At 34.5% G+C, this 18247-nt stretch overlaps 1 protein-coding gene across 2 annotated transcripts in view; it reads right to left on the bottom strand.

Moving 5' to 3' along the window:
- The window catches only part of ADAMTS6 (ADAM metallopeptidase with thrombospondin type 1 motif 6), a 322344-nt gene that overhangs the window by 116076 nt on the left and 188021 nt on the right, over nt 1-18247 (bottom strand). For both annotated transcript variants that reach the window (XM_047752832.1, XM_047752915.1), the window contains exon 11: nt 14860-15001. In XM_047752832.1, coding sequence (XP_047608788.1) covers nt 14860-15001 — 142 coding nt within the window. The remainder of the gene's footprint in view (nt 1-14859; nt 15002-18247) is intronic.

The raw sequence follows: 18247 nt of genomic DNA, 5'->3' as shown, positions 1-18247 counted from the left end.
GTCTAGAGGATCTGTCCATTGATGTGAATGGAATGTTAAAGTCTCCTACTATGATTGTATTCCCATCTATTTCTCCTTTTATGTCCATTAGTATTTGTTGGAGGTATCTGGGTGCTCCTATATTAGTGGTATATATATCGACGATTGTAATATCCTCTACTTGAATGGATCCTTTAGCCATTAAATAGTGTCCTTCTTTGTCTTTCTTTATGGCCTTCATTTTAATGTCTATTTTGTCTGATATGAGTATTAAAACTCCTGCTTTCCTGTCTTGTCCACTGGCATGATATATCTTTTCCCATCCCCTCACTTTCAATCTATATGTGTCTTTTGCCCTAAGGTGAGTTTCTTGTAGTCAGCAGATTAAAGGCTTTTGCTTTTTTTATCCAATCTGCCACTCTGTGTCTTTCGATTGGAGTATTCAGTCCATCGACATTTAAGGTGATTTTTGACAGATATGTACTTATTGCCATTTTAAACCTTGTTTCTCAATAGATGCAGAGAAAGCACTTGACAAAGTCCAACATCCATTCATGATAAAAACTCTCACCAAAGTGGGTATAGAGGGAACATAACTTAACATAATAAAAGCCATTTATGACAAACCCACAGCAAATATAATACTCAATGGAGAAAAGCTAAAAGCATTACCACTAAAATCTGGAACAAGACAAGGATGCCCACTCTCACCACTGGTATTCAACATAGTACTGGAGGTCCTAGCCACAGCAATCAGACAAACAAAAGAAATAAAAGCCATACAAATAGGAAGAGAAGAGGTAAAACTGTCACTGTATGCACATGCCATTATACTGTATATAGAAAACCCTAAGGATTCAACCCAAAAACTACTTGGACTGAACAAGAAATTCAGCAAAGTAGCAGGATATAAGATTAACATTCAGAAATCAGTAGCATTTCTGTATACTAACAATGAAATATTAGAAAAGGAATACAAAAATACAATACTGTTTAAAAATGCACCCCCCAAAAAAATCAAATGCCAGGGAATACACCTGACCAAGGAAGTAATAGACTTATGCTGAGAACTATAAAACATTAATCAAGGAAATTAAAGAAGATGTAAAGAAATGAAAAGATACTCCATGCTCCTGGGTTGGAAGAATTAATAGCATAAAAATGGTCTTACTACCCAAAGCAATCTATGGATTCAATACAATCCCTATCAAATTACCCATGACATTTTTCACAGAACTAGAACAAATAATCCAAAAATTTATACAGAACCACAAAAGACCCAGAATTGCCAAAGCAATTCTAAGGAACAAAATCCAAGCAGGAGGCACAACTCTCCCAGTCTTCAGGCAATGTTACAAAGCCACTGGAATCAAGAGAGTGGTACTGGTACTGGTACCAAAACAGACAAACAGACCAATGAAACAGAATAGAGAACCCAGAAATAAACCCAGACACCTACGGTCAATTAACCTTTGACAAAGGAGGCAAGAACATAAAATGGGAAAGAGATAGTCTTTTCAGCAAGTATTGCTTGGAAACCTGGACAGCTGCATGCAAATCAGTGAAACTAGAACATAGTCTCACATCATGCACAAAAATAAACTCAAAATGGCTGACAGACTTAAACATAAGACATGACGCCATAAAACTCCTGGAAGAGAACATAGACAAAACATTCTCTGACATCAACCATACAAATGTTTTCTTAGGTCAGTCTCCCAAAGCAAGAGAAATAAGAGCAAAAATAAACCAATGGGACCTAATCAAACTGACAAGCTTTTGCACAGCAAAGGAAACCCAAAAGAAAACAAAAAGACAACTTACAAAATGGGAGAAAACAGTTTCAAATGATGCAACAGACAAGGGCTTAATCTCTAAAATATATAAGCAACTTATACAACTCAACAGCAAACAGGACAACAACCCAATGGAAAAATGGGCAAAAGACCTGAATAGACATTTCTCCAAGGAAGATACACAGATGGGCAACAAGCACATGAAAAAATGCTCAACATCCCTGATTATTGCAGAAATGCAAATCAAAACTACCACAAGATACCACCTCACACCAGTCAGAATGGCCATCATTAATTAGCCCACAAATAACAAATGCCAGAGTGGGTGTGGAGAAAAGGGAACACTCCTGCACTGATGGTGGGAATGTAAGCTGGTACAACCACTGTGGAGAACGTATGGAGGTACTTTAGAAAACTATACATAGAACTACCATATGACCCAGCAATCCCATGCTTGGGCATATATCCGGACAAAACTTTCCTTAAAAAAGACACACACCTGCATGTCCACTGCAGCACTATTCACAATAGCCAAGACATTGAAACAACCCAAATGTCCATTGAGAGACAATTGGATTAGGAAGATGTGGTATATACACACAATGGAATACTACTAAGCCATAAAAAGAACAAAATAATGCCATTTGCTGCAACATGGGTGGAACTAGAGACTCCCATACTGAGTGAAGTAAGTCAGAAAGAAAAAGACAAATACCATATAATATCACTTATATCTGGAATCTAACATACAGCACAATGAACCTTTCCACAAAAAAGAAAATCATGGACTTGGAGAATATTGTGGTTGCCAAGGGGAAGGGGGAGGGAGTGGGATGGATTGGGAGCTTGGGGTTAATAGATGCAAACTATTGCTTTTGGAGTGGATTAGGAATGAGATCCTGCTGTGTAGCACTGAGAACTATTTCTAGTCACTTATGATGGAGCAGGATAATGGGAGAAAAAAGAATGTATACATGTATGTGTAATTGGATCACCATGCTGTACAGTAGAAAAAAAAATTGTATTGGGGAAATAACAATTGAAAAAAAAAAAAAGAAAAGTTACGATAACCCACAGAATGGGAGTAAATCTTTGCAAATGATGCAACCAACAAAGACTTAATCTCCAAAATATAAAAACACCTTATACAACTCAACAAAAAAAGCAAGAAACCCAATCGAAATATGGGTAGAATATCTAAACAGACAATTTTCGAAAAAAAGACGTACAGATGGCCCAGATACACATGAAAAGATGTTCAACATCACAAATTTCAGAGAACGTAAATCAAAACTACAATGAGCCACCTTACACCAGCCAGAATGGCCAACATCAAAAAGTCTATAAACAATAAATGCTGGAGAGGGTGTGGAGAAAAGGGAATCCTCTTACACTGTTTGTGGGAATGTAAATTGGTGTGACCACTTTGGAAAACAGTATGGTGATTCTGCAAAAAACTAAAAATAGAATTTCCACTTGATCCAGTAATCCCACTCCTGGGCATCTATCCAGAGAAAACCATGACTCAAAAAGATACACGTACCCCAGAGTTCATTGCTACACTATATATAACAGCTATGACATGGAAACAACGTAAATGTCCATCGACAGAGTTGTGGATAAAGAAGATGTGGTACATATACACAATGGAATATTACTTAGCCATAAAAAGGAATGAAATAATGGCATTTGCAGCATCATGTATGGACCTAGAAATTATCATGCTAAGTGAAGTTAGTCAGATAATGAGAGACAAACATCATATGCTATCACTTATATGTGGAATATACAAAAAGGATACAATGAATTTATTTGCAGAACAGAAACTGACTCACAGACTTTAAAAAATTTATGGTTACTCAAGGAGACAGGTTTGGTGGGGGGGCGTGGGCTGGGACTTTGGTATGGAAACCTTATAAAATTAGGTTGTGATTATAGTCGTACAACTGTAAATACAATAGAATTAATTAAATTAAAAAAATAAAGCAGGGTAATGTGATAGAGACTTTGAATTAGGTGGTCACAGAAAGCTGAATAAATGAAGTTTAAACTGAAAAAAAAAAGCAGTAGGTTAATTCTATGATAAAAATACCACAATCACTTAGAATTTATAGGAACCAGGGAGAAGGTAGGGTATAATTAGACATGTAGCCCAAATGCCATGGATTGGTAATGCTCTGTGATAAAAGTTTTAATATTCTGTGGTGACATTATAAGAATGATGTCAGTGTGGTTAGATTCTTTTTCATGAAATTAAATTTTTTATTTCAATGAACTTATTACTTAAATATTATTATTTTTAGTTTCTCAGTTTCACAAAAGACTCTAAAATTTCTGAGAGTGTGTATGTTTATGGCAAGCTTTACAAAATGTCCCTACTTGGAAAATGTAAAAGTTGGCACCTAATTTGGTTCATTAATTTTTGGAGAGAAATTTTCCAAGTCTATAAAAATCTAAAAATTTGTGAACCATGAATTGATCAAAATTTGATAACCAAGTGCTTCTTATATCCCATCACCACCTTCTGAATTCAATTTCTTTTGTCCTGCCATATGTTCTTTAGTAGTTAATTTAGCAAGGGACTCATTTTTATTTGTCTGAAAATATATTTATTTTACCTTCATTTTTAAAAAGATACTTTGGTAGAATATAGAATTCTAGGCTTATATCGATCTTATTTCAGCATTTGAAGGTGTTAAGTTCACTGGTATCCAGACTCTACAGAGGCTGATGAAAAGTCACTGGTCATTCTAATTTTTTCTTTGTGATAGTCTTTCTAGTTGCTTTCAAGCATTCTCTTTGTCTTTGTTTTAGTGCAGTTTCACTACTGTATCTAGGTATTCTTTTCATTTATATAATTGTGATTTATGCATTGAGGGTTTGTATCATTTTGATTTGAAAAAATTATTAGTCATTATCTCTTAATATACCTTTTATCCATTATTTCTTTTGGAACTCCTATTCTACCTATATTGGACCTTCTCATTCTAACCACCATGTTTCTTAATCTCTTCATATTTTCCATATCTTTTTTTCTTAGGGTACTATTCTTTCTGCATGTTGACTTCTGTTGTTTGGTATTCAAGCTCATCTTAAGTGAATATTATTTCCTCCAGAATTGTAGAAGTGTAGTCTCATATATTTGTTTCTATCAGTCATACATTCCAAGATGTCACAGTTCTCATGTTGATTTAATTGGTCAGCACCATGTACATAGACTGTATAAAATCTTACTCTGTTCTAATGTTCTTATTACGAGTCTAAGGCTTCAATTTCTCCAGGGAACTATTTTTCCCCACACAGAGCAAAGGGCAGATAAGCTTACTTGTCACTTCCATTTAGTTCTTTTAACACAGAAAGATGACTCTCCAAAAGTTATGGCTTTATGAAAGGGTCTCCATTCCAGGTCCCTAGTTCATGCCCAAGGTGATGTCTCCTATCTTAACATGGACAATATCAGCTCACCAGATTACCACTTGAACTAAAACTCCCCTTCATTTATGGCACACTCCTTCTCTCTCTTTTGGTTCTGATACATACAAGCTTTCTACTGAAAGGTGATAAATGCATTCTGTGGGAAACCCTGCATTATTCAAAATCACTTATGACCAGTTCCCTTGTGGTGAAGCAGGTTGGGGATCTGGCATAGTCACTGCAATGATAACAGTTGCTGCCATGGCTTGGGTTCATTCCCTGGCCTGGGAACTGCCACATGCCATGGGTATGGTCAAAAAATTAAAAAATTTAAAAACCAAAAAACCAAAATCATTTATGTAAAAACAGGGTATATTAAAAAAAATAGTGTTAGAGCAGACCACTCAAAACCTATGTAACTTTGTAGCCAGAAAACAAAAATGTCAACAGTACTAGCTAAATATTTGTGCTATTAAATAAATCTCTGCTGGCATTTGTTCTCAGTGTGCCAATCAGTTGTACCTTGATGGGCTTAAACTCTGTGGCTTGTGATGCTTCCTTTCTAGAGATGTAGGTCAGATGTTTGAGGGTATTTGTCTCCAACAGAAACCACTTTCATAAAAACTCAGTTCAATTAATAGGTAAAAGCAAGGGGTGGGGGCATCTGCAAATCGTTAAAAGATAGATCCTAAGAGTTCTCACCAGGAGAACTTTTTTCTTTTTACTATATCTATATGAGATCATAGATGTTAACTAAACCGAATGTATTCATTATTTCACAATATATGTAAATCAAACCATCATGTTATATACCTTAAACTTATACACTGATATATGTCTCAATTATTTCTCAATAAAACTGAAAAAGTTAGAAAAGGTAGGAGTGTGCAGATTTCAGTTCAATGAATAGAAAAATCTTCCAAAAGTCAGAGCTGAACAATCATAAAGTAAAGCTCAATCTCCCATCGCTGGAGATACTCCAGCATACACTTAACAGTTAATGACTTCTTAGCAGCAATGTTGTTGGCAGGAGAAAAAGGAACTAATGTTTTTTCAGGGTACACTGTTAGTTACTTCCCCAGGCATCTTCACATTCATATCTCATCTAATCATCCCAACAGTCTTCTTAGAAAGTGTGAGGATATTTAGGTTCAGAAAGACAGCAATTTTCTTCATTCCTAACTATATCTAAATTTGAATCAGATGTCTGATATAATGCCCCAAATACTGCCACACAATTAAGCTACTTTTCCATTTCCTTAAATGCATCAAAACTGAAAAAAGTCATTGGCCAATAAAGTAAATGTTTTCTTGTATTTTAATGTAATACAAAATCTCACCAAATGTTCATAATAGCCTTCTACCCATTATCTGTATCTTAAAGGAAGATATATAAATCAAGACTATCATGTACTAGTTCATAAACATATTCATTCAATACATGAGCTTAGGCACCAATTTTTACATTATTATTATTATAACTTCTGAATGTAACCTCACCACTTAAAGATAATGTTAACCTACTCCTAAAAAGTACTCCATGGTCTTACAAAAGACATTTAAAATATTCCCACCTATTTAAAGTTTTAATATAAACTCCCAGATTTTATAGTCTATTTGATTTTTCAAATGAATGGCACTGTTTTCAAACATTAATAACAATAAAAATATTAGCAAGTATAAATCATAATAATATATAGAATGGGCTTTTAAAGTAATTATCTAATGTAAAATAATTTACTTAATATTCAGAAAATAACTTTGTAAAGAACTGATCTTGGGCTCCTTTGATCAGAATAGAATAGTTGATTATTTTACAGTCCAGACCGTTTCAGTACAATAAAAGAAACAAATTATTTTTTCTAATGTTTCCATGCTTTTCAAGTAATATTGCTGTTAAATGAGCTCACATAAGGGGGAAAGGGATACTATAAAAGTGCAAGGCATTTTATAATTATTATATCATTTAGGAAGACAGTACATGGAGATAAAATGGAATTTTTATCACTTGATGGTTTTTGTTTTTTAATTTTTTAAAAAGACAGATAAAGAGATACAAATTTTTCACCCTTGGGACACCCTAAACTCTGTCATCTAGGGTCCTTGGTTCTGGATATGAAACATTCTCTTTGTCCTCATTATCCTATCGGTAACATCTCTCAACAGCTGTTTGCAATAAATGATCCTGACAGCCAAGGGAGAGAGCAGAGCACTGAAGAGGTCAAGAAGGAGCATCTGTGATTAAAAAGGTTACTCATCATTGTATAATACAAAGGAAAATTGAAAACCAACATATGGTGACCCCATGGCCTGGCTCCAGGTGTTTAGTAGCCATCTGAAGAAAGAGAATAATGCACCTTTATTTCAGCTTTAAATAGGTTAATCCTGTTACACGGGTAATTTAAGTGCAAGAGATCCTAAAAAGGCAAAAGAAAATGTATATATATATATATATATATATATATATATACACATACACACAAGGGTGTATTTCATTTATGTATTTTAAATATACATTAAATACACATATAAAAAAAACTAGAAATTCAGATTAAATAATTATCAATTTGAAGGGGTTAAAATTATTAAATGGTTTAAAAAATACTTTTCAGAAGTAAACCCAGAGTAAAAACTAATGATCTCTAAGAATACAAGTGGTGGAGTTCCCGTCGTGGCTCAGTGGTTAATGAATCCAACTAGAAACTATGAGGTTGTGGGTTTGATCCCTGGCCTTGCTCAGTGGGTTAAGGATCTGGCGTTGCCATGAGCTGTGGTGTAGATTGCAGATGTGGCCCAAGAAATCACAAAAAAAGACAAAAAAAAAGAATACAAGTGGTTATGAACCTATGATTTTGGCTTAATATTTGAGGAAAAATAAAAATTAAATCAACTTATTGTCAAGTATATGCCTGATAAATAAATATATTTGGACTCCAAAAGAATATTGAGGTGTTGCATGCCATGCCTTTTATTCTCTAAGCTCACATCAAGCCATATGGCAGAATACTTATACTACCTTAAAATCTTCAAGGAAAGTGATTCTAATCTCCCTCAGTACAAAATTCCAATATTTAATAACTTGAAATTCTTCCTACTACCTAATCTACAACCTTCCAGCTGTAAAAATTAAGGCCACGATGTTTTTTTATGCTCTTGGTAGGGAAGGAGAACAATTTGTTACCAGCAATCAAACTATAATAAATGTTCCTAAGCCTGAATGTGATTTTGAAGCCAAAATTTAGCTTTCTTTTTACAGGCTACTCAAACTCAATTTCTTTAAACTTCCCTTATATGTACTTCTAAGTATTTCACTATTACCCTCTCCCAAGTTATCTGCATCTCTTAAAAAATTAGGTTAAGTAGCAAACAGTACCCTAAAAAGACTAATAAAGTATTTTTATTGCAATGATTCTCAATGAGAAAGCAAAAATGACTTGAATCTTAGCTAAATGGTAGTGATAAAATAATAAACAAAAGGGGAGGAAGCATGAAAACATTAATAACTAAGAGTCTAAGAGATAAAATAGGTCCGTCTTTATTAAGTACACTCCAGGGGGATAATACTCTGAGAACTCAAATACCTTATCTCTAGCAGGTTACTAGAACTGCAAAGAGCTATACTTCAGGCAGACATAGCTTGATGGCATGCTTATTATAGTTATTAATTGACATGTTAATAAAAACAATTTATACAGTCCTGTATTTTAATTCTATGCTTACCAAACAACCTTATGATAATAAATTGGCCTACTGGGTAGATTTCCTTAGGTAATGAAGTATTCAGACTTCAGCACAGTTGACTGAGTATAAAGAGAAAGGCCATATTTTCTAGTACAATTAATAAATCCAATTTTGTATACAAACATATTTCCTTTGATCTTTCATATCTACTATTAGATCTTAAAAATTTCTCATAACTTAAAAGTGTGAAGCTAATGTGGTACACTTTACCAATTTATAGATTATTCTATCATTAATCATTTAACTAAGGTATGTAAAAGAGAAACATTAAAAAGTTTAACAATCTATAAGTAAGAAAATATATTGGAGTTCCCGTCGTGGCGCAGTGGTTAACGAATCCGACTGGGAACCATGAGGTTGCAGGTTCGGTCCCTGCCCTTGCTCAGTGGGTTAACGATCCGGCGTTGCTGTGAGCTGTGGTGTAGGTTGCAGATGCGGCTCGGATCCCGCGTTGCTGTGGCTCTGGCGTAGGCCAGTGGCTACAGCTCCGATTTGACCCCTAGCCTGGGAACCTCCATATGCCGCAGGAGCGGCCTAAAGAAATAGCAAAAAGACAAAAAAAAAAAAAAAGAAAATATATAGCCCTTCCACAAATACATTTCCCCTGGAAAGATTAAAAATGAATGAGAAGTCTTCAAGTTTCCAAAGGTATGGCATATTTTCTTTTTCTGTGTTCTAGTTCTACCACAATACATTGAGATTCTGCAAATCTTTGTTTCGTTTTGCTTCTTTTTATGGCTGAGCCTGTAGCTTATGGAAGTTACTGGGCTAGGGGTGCAATTAGAGCTGCAGCTGAGGCCCTCACCACACTGGATCTAAACCACATCTGCAACCTATGCTTCAGCTTATGGCAACACAGGATACCTAACCCACCGAGTGAGGCGTGGGATCGAACCTCCATCCTCACAGACATTATGTCAGGTTCCCAACCTGCGGGGCCACAATGGGAACTCCCAGATTCTGCAATCAAAATTATGGATCCCACACACTTCTATACATAAACATCTCCATTCATTTGATCTCAAAATTATGGAGCAGCACCCTCCAATATAAAAAGAGTAAATTGTGAATTACCTAGAAAAGCAAAGGGCATTACCATAAGGGAGAATTATCAGTGGCAGAGTTGCTTTAGTATTCTTTTTAGGGTGGGTTTGGGGGTCAGGGAACAGAAAAGGAGAAAGAAGAGAACACAGATCACTAAAAAAAAGTCTTCAGTTTTCCAATACAGTTTTCCAAGATTATAAAACTAAATTTTTCCTAAGATAATGTGTCTTTGAAGTTCCATGATTTTCTGCACATCAGTAAGTTCTCTTGGTCTCATTCATTAAAAGTCCTTTAGTAGCTTCCCATTACTCTTAAGACAAAAAGCTAAAATTCTTAACATACCCTAAAAGCATAGTCTGATTTGGATCCTACTCTTTTCCTGCCTCATGTATTTGATGCTTGCCTTGAGAGTTTCAGCCACACTGGCCTTCTCTTAGTTTTTCAAATACATATCCTCAGGGTCTTCACAAAGGTTTCTCTCCACTATCTCTTTTCCAGATAATTTTTTTGTTCATTTATTCATGAAATATTTCCCAAGTTCCTATTATGAGGCAGGTATTGTGCTATTCACTTTACAAATTGCCATGAACAAATAGGTAGAATTCTTGTTCTCATGGAACTTACATTCTCATAATTATCAGTTCACTCATTCAGTAAATATTTACTGAGCACCTAGTATGAGCCAGGCACTGTTTTAAGTGTTAGAGATAGAGCAATAAAAGAAACAGGCAAAATTTCTGCCTCAAGGAAAATAGATTCTAACAGGGAAAGCAGACATTAAGCAAAATGAATAAGCAAAATATATAGTATGTTAGAAAATAATAAATGGTAAGGAGAAAAATAAAGCAAGGAAAAATAACAGGAAGTGAGTGTGTTTGTATACATGTGTGCACATGTACATGTGCAACTTTAGATAAGGTTGTTAGGGAAGGCCTTACCTAGATATGTTTAACTAATTAATCAGAAATTGAATAAGCAAAATGTTTATGGATTGTAATAAGTGCTATGAAGAAAATAAAAAGAATAATTTCCTTTATGCTTTAACTGGTAGCATAAAGGTAAGTTACTGAGAGAAGCCTTTGCATGTAGATGGATCAGACAGAAAGTCTGTCTTAAGAGAAACCACATGTGAGCTGAAACTGAAGGATGAGAATGAGTGCCTTAGAGTATCTTAATATGCTCCCAAAGTACAGATGGCTCAGATTCTCCTAAACCACCACTAGCAAATCAGCTACATAGGAATGGTGTCATGGATGACAGAGATATTCAGAGGAAAGGGAAATAATTATTGAATGTCTGCTATGTGCTAGGTAAATGAAAACACTTTGTATGCTTGTCATACTCTTCAGCTTTCTGAGGCTTATGATAACAAGTTAACTGCTTTCACCTCTAAAAAGTGGCTGAGTAAAATCTATTGGTGGTCAATTTGAGATCAAAGATAATAGTTAATGGACAGCAGACAGCATATGGAAGTTTCCAGGTGAGGGGTTGAGTCAGAGCTACAGCTGCCAGCCTACATCACAGCCACAGCAACGCAGGATCACAGCTGCATCTGTGACCTATACCACAGCTCGCCACAATGCCAATCCTCAACCCACTGAGTGAGGCCAGAGTTCAAACCCACAACTCTTGGTTACTAGTCAGATTCATTTCCACTGCGCCACAATGGGAACGAACTCCGTCATGTATTTTGGACATTAAGCCATTATAAGGTGTATGGTTTGCAAGTAACTTCTCTTAATTCCATAAATTGCCCTTTCATGTTGTTGACTGCTCTTCTGCTGTGCAGAGCTTTTTATTTCGATGAAATTACACTTGTCTATATTTGCTTTGGTTGCTTGTGCCTTTAATGTCATATCTAAGAAATCATTGCCAAGACCAAAATCAAGGTTTTTTTCCTATATTTTCTTCTAGGGGGTTTACAATTTTGGATTTTACATAAGTCTTTAATTCACTTTGAGTGTTTTTTTTTTTTTTTAATGGCCGCACCTGTGACATATGGAAGATCATGTATGCATAAGTTCACTTCTGGGTCTCTATTCTGTACCACTGGCCAAATATATCTAAAATGTATATTAATGAACATAGAAGAATTTAGGCAAGATTTTTCATAACTATCAATGTAATCACTGATAATCCCTACAATGACCACATAATGGCCAAGTGGAAGAGATGGAAAGCTGACCACTGCTCCAGTTATGAATCATTCTGTAGATGCTTCAACACCAGAAGTATCTCTTCATTAAAAGGCTACAGTGCTCTTCTAAACCTCCAGCACTTGTGTTTGGCATTCGTCTCAGGATGCTACACTCAGATAGGTATCTGAATCAGGGTTGGTTTGTTTTTCCCTTCAGCTACCAACTGAAACATGACTTGTTTACCTGACTGCACTCTCACTTTTAAAGCCACTACCATTTTCTAAAGTAGCATTTAAAATCACTTAAAACCTTAGAGATAATTCAGACAAAACAGGTATGTTTTGGTGTGTGTATGGGTGTCATCAATAGTATAAACTCAATTTTTTAGGCATAAGTTTAAGAGGTGAAAGTGGTTGTAAAGAATCTGTTATGACCCAAGAACTCTGTTAGTAATATATAGCTCTATATGTAGATTAATTTTTCTACTTGCTAACAAAAAAATGAGAGACCACAGATAATAATCTAACAGAAAATTTGTAATTTCATTTGATCAGGAATTCCAGCCTACTAAAGCTATACGTATATATAAAGACTGTGATTATAGTTTGACTGACTTCTTCTGAGGGAAAAATCAACCCAAGAAAAAAAAGAAACTAAAACCATACAGAAACAAAAATAGACAGAGAGATAAATACCAAACTTTTACTCAAGGTCTAGATATTCAGATAGTTGCATACAATCTTTAAATCTAGTGCACAAAATGTGAAAGCCTACCAGAAATAATAATATACTTGTCACTCAAGGGATATTTAAAAACTCAGTTTCCAACCCAAATGTCCATCGACAGAGGATTGGATTCGGAAGATGTGGTATATATACACAATGGAATACTACTCAGCCATAAAAAAGAATGACATAATGCCATTTGCAGCAACATGGATGGAACTAGAGAACCTCATACTGAGTGAAATGAGCCAGAAAGACAAAGACAAATACCATATGATATCACTTATAACTGGAATCTAATATCCAGCACAAATGAACATCTCCTCAGAAAAGAAAATCATGGACTTGGAGAAGAGACTTGTGGCTGCCTGAGGGGGAGGGAGTGGGAGGGATCGGGAGCTTGGGCTTATCAGACACAACTTAGAATAGATTTACAAGGCGATCCTGCTGAATAGCATTGAGAACTTTGTCTAGATACTCATGTTGCAACAGAAGAAAGGCTGGGGGAAAAATGTAATTGTAATGTATACATGTAAGGATAACCTGACCCCCTTGCTGTACAGTGGGAAAAAAATAAATAAATAAATTAAAAAAAATAATAATAAAAAAATAAAAACTCAGTTTCCTTTGTAAAGCACCCAAGAGGAATAACTGGTATCACACAGTGCATAAAATGTTTAGTCTCGACTACATTAAAACTTAATTCCTTTTGTTGTTATTAATTTTCAAAAGGGATTTTTAAACACACTATTTGCATAAAAATAGGAACCAGGCCTTATCAGGATTTTTTTCCCCTTTTTTTCCCTCTTTTTAGGGCCCTACCTACAGCATATGGAAGTTCCCAGCCTAGGGGTCGAATTGGAGTTACAGCTGCTGCCTGCACCAACCACAGCAATGCCAACTGAGCTGCATCACCAATGTCACAGCTTACAGCAATTCTATATTATTAACCCACTGAGTGAGGCCACGGATTGAACCCACAGCCTCATAGATACTAGTCAGATTCTTAATCCACTGAGCCACAATGGGAACGCCTCTGAATATTTTTGACAATTTGTCGTTTAAAAATCCTATTCTTTCATTCAACATTCTTATGTTGTATATCTACTACGAACATCTCCCTATATTATTTAGACCCTGAAATATTTTTCTATAAAACTGGAAAAGATTTTTTTTAATATATTTTTCTGAGATAGACACAGACTTTTTTTTTTTGTCTTTTTAGGGCCACACCTGTGGCTTTATGGAGGTTCCCAGGCTAGAAGTCAAATCAGAGCTGTAGCTGGCCTTCACCACAGCCACAGCAATGCAATAGCTGAGTGGTGTCTGTGACCTACACCACAGCTCACAGCAACACCAGATCCTTAACCCGCTGAGTAAGGCCAGGGGTCGAACCTGCATCCTCATGGATACTGGTCAGATTCATTTCCACTGAGCCACAATGGGAATTCCAACACAGACTTTTTAGGAAGGCAAGAACAGTCAATCATGATACTCCCCTTTTTTTTCCACAGCAGTTTTCCTTGTTTTTCTATTTGGGTTAATGTCATCTTGTCCCCATTCTGTTATTCTATTAGAATATGGGCAGTGGATAAAGCAACTTGAAATGACTCAATACTGAAGTATAAATTAAAGTAAAAGCTCCTAGCCAAAGTAAAAATGCCCTTAACTCAATTATTAGAGTACCAGGAGAGGCGGGGAAGTGGGGAGGTTTCAAAATCATAACATTTCAAAGACAAAAGTTGGCATCATAAACTCAGGACTTAAAAAGAAACACATTAGAAAATTTTAAAATTATATCTTCACCTCTCATAAGACATTTGAAATTTGTTTAATTTAGGATTACTCAAATATTTAGAAATAGATTATTACATAAATATCAGGAAAAGAACAATGTCAAAGGCCATATTTGTGTTAATGATGTTAGCAGAGGTAAACTACATTCACCAAATTCCATCCTAACAATTGTGTCATGAAAGAACACATACAAATGACTGAACATAAGGATTAAGACTTCTTACCCCATATTTACATTGGCGAGATGTTGCTCCATACTGGAAACGGCATTGTTCATCGGCATCATACACCTGACCTGGGGCCACAGCTGGATAAAGAAAGTCACGCTTGGGAGGCTCATTATCAAGGCAAGTACCACGGCCTGAACTGTTCAACATAAAGGATCAAAGGAAATTAGGCACACTGTGGACTGTTTCAATCACAGCTATGAAACCATGTGTTGAGCTTTTTAATAACTGATGCATGAAAAACAATACATTCTATAAAAAATAATCACATGGCAAAATAGAAATAGCTTTACTAAAACTCAAATAAGAGCTCCAGAAGTTTTTTCCAGCACCAAGACACAATAAAAGCATCTCACAAAACAATCTAAAAATGTCATTGTTGGCCTTTGAACACTGATTTAAACTAATTTCTGGGGGAATCAAAACAATTTCACATTACTCTAAACTTCTTGTTTGTTTTGAGTGAAAATATAACCACATCTGGTAGTAGAATTAAAAACATAAAATGTGGGGAAAAATTGTGGTTGTGATCCTTAAAGACCTACTCTATATACTTCCACCTTGGGCAGAACAATAGATGCTGTGGTAAGACATGTCCAAAATTTCTTGAAATATTTCAATAACAAATGGGCTGAGTGACAGATGAGGCCAAGATCCAAAGTTCTCTTCTCAAGTATATTAGAAGTGTTTAGTCTCTCAAAAATTTCATATTTCATCTAGGATCATCAAAGTTGGAAAAGAGAATGTTCTTCTCTATATATAATTTCTGCCTTTCAAAGTACGCTTGCACTCAAACATAATATTTTAATTCAGTGGAACAAATAACATAAAGATTGCCAAAAGCCAGACAGAATACCTTAGTTTAAAGAGCTTTATATTTTGTTAAATATAATTGTTCATTTTTATTTAGTCAGTGTGCATAAAATAGGACAGATGCTTTTTTACTTTCATTTCACATGTGAGTAAGTTAGAATTTTTAAAGAATTCCTATGCCAACATTTAAAAATTTTTTCCAACATTCCTGTCAATTGTGCCAGCACTTCTGTTTTTTTTTCCAAATCTTTTCCATCCACTTTGCCAAAGGAAAATAATTTCGCAAGTAGAAGTTCCTCAACTATTATTTAGGACAATACAAGTTTTCATTTATAGGTAAGTAAGAAAGAACCATGCATAATAATGAGTTTCATATTCACTTAATATGTTATCATATTCTTAAAATTTGAAAGTAAATTTGTTATATAAAAATGCATGTTTGCACAGTAGCAAATAAATACCTTTTAAAAATTGAACCGTACTATTTATTCATAAGGTGATAGATTCAAAACCCAAGGGACAGTATATTGTCTTCTTTGTGTCCCTTTTCTTTCATTTATGCTCCTTGATTAATTTTTTAAACAATAAAAATATTTAGCTGGAATATTAAATGTAGTACTGAGTAGACGGATGTTATTATTGGCTATTATAATCATTTCATCTGTCACTGCTCAAGGTGTCTAACTGATAGACAACAACTTTTTTCATCCAGCTATCCAGATTTCATAAGAGTACTTTTTATTTTCTGCCTACTGTACTTTTAGAAATTAACATGTACCTCAGTAAGAAAAAACTATTTCTAGATAAATTGTAAAAATAGTATCTTCTTTTTATTTTATTATGTAAAATATCTTCATATGGGTATGCAAATTTTAAGCCAATGTAATTCTACCAGTAAATCCCAAATTCTTTATTAAAGTTAGTGATAAAGAAGTCAATGTGAAAGGAATAAAAGAAGAAGAAATTATGAGATAATTGCATTAGTAGTTTAACTTCCTAATTTTCCTTCTAGAGTTTCATCTCTACCACAAAATTATAAGTCTATGAAAGCAGCATGTAATAAAAATAAACTATGTAAATCAGTAGGAAAACTTTTAGCACTAATGTACTTAAGTACAGGATCCTACAGTAAAAATATCTGCCAACAGCAAAACAAAGACAGTATAAGATATATTCAAAGAAGTGGCACCAACTCAAAATCCATTAAAAATTATTACACACAAATAATTTCAGGACTATAGAAAATTAACCTAAAAACTTAGATGAAGAAGTATGTGGACCTCCAAAAAAGAGTTTAAGAAGAGACAACCTGAGAAAAGAATTCCTGATTGCAAATTGAAAACTGACTTAACCCAAGAAGAATCTAGAATAATTACTTCATTTAAAGTTCCTATTCCCGGCTTTTAACGATCTTCCATGGTTCATGTTCTTTAAAAAATACCAAATCAGATGACCATTGCAGGAGTCTTCAGACAACAAATACCATGCTTTTGTTGTAAGAAAAACTGAGAAAATTCTGAGAAAGTCTACCCCAAAAGTGATTTGTTTCAATTTTTTAGAAGTATCTATTTCTCTGCGTTAATGTGGTCTAATTAAATATCTAGACAAGTCTTACTGTCTTTTCCAGTACATTTTTGCAAAAGAATAAAACACCTTATGAAATACTGTAAGTGAAAAATTACATAGATGTTCAAATAATGAACATGTATCTAGGAATATTCATCAACAAAGACCTTTTAAAATGGGTTTGGCTATATTTGTACAAAATACCAATACTTGCAAGTCAAGTGTCTTACCTACTAGGATTTGTTTCAGGAAAGCAAATGTGTGACAGCTGCAAGGTTGATTTAAGCTATTTCTGCATTTTGAGTAGAAAATGTACTCCATAATTTCCTTCTAGTAACCATATACATCATATATAATAAAAACGTGATAAAGAATTTTGGGGGTAAGATTTTCATACTTTAATTCTTTACCCAAGGGTAAAGCTACAAAAATATCTTTTGTATAATGTTACCAAAATTTGTCTGCTATTTGAATCCTGCTACATTCAAATAAATTAAATCTATATATCATGATAATTAGTTAACTCTTAAAAGTTAATAATTCTGGATATTTTCAACCTGTTATGCCATCAGTTACCATTATGAAATATCACAGATGTAGAAGGTAGAGGGCATGAATCTTAGAGGTATATACTTAACCCTAGTAGTGTTTTTCTTTGTTTTTTTTTTCTTTAGAAAATGTCCTTGATCCTAATCACATCCCTCCTTGTCTTCCCAAGAAGTAACAAATATTCTGATTTTTATTTTTTATTTTATTATCATTTTTAATATTCTATAAAAAAGGAAAAGCTAATTTCTACCTAAGAGTCCCAGTGTGGTCAAGAAGAGACCATGTAGTATGGGATGATTTTTAAAGTAATGCTCTCTTTGGTTTTTCTTAGTAATTATTTATCTCTCAATTATTCAGATGCCCATTTTTGGACTCTATATAACCTCATACTGTAGGTTTTCTTTTGTGACTTTATTACAAATGTGAATATATCCACGTTGATGTGTATAAGCTGTTC

This window comes from Phacochoerus africanus, chromosome 1 (assembly GCF_016906955.1).
Source record: "Phacochoerus africanus isolate WHEZ1 chromosome 1, ROS_Pafr_v1, whole genome shotgun sequence".
In the NCBI taxonomy this organism is placed as follows: Eukaryota; Metazoa; Chordata; class Mammalia; order Artiodactyla; family Suidae; genus Phacochoerus; species Phacochoerus africanus.
This window is presented reverse-complemented; position numbering and strand designations above follow the sequence as displayed.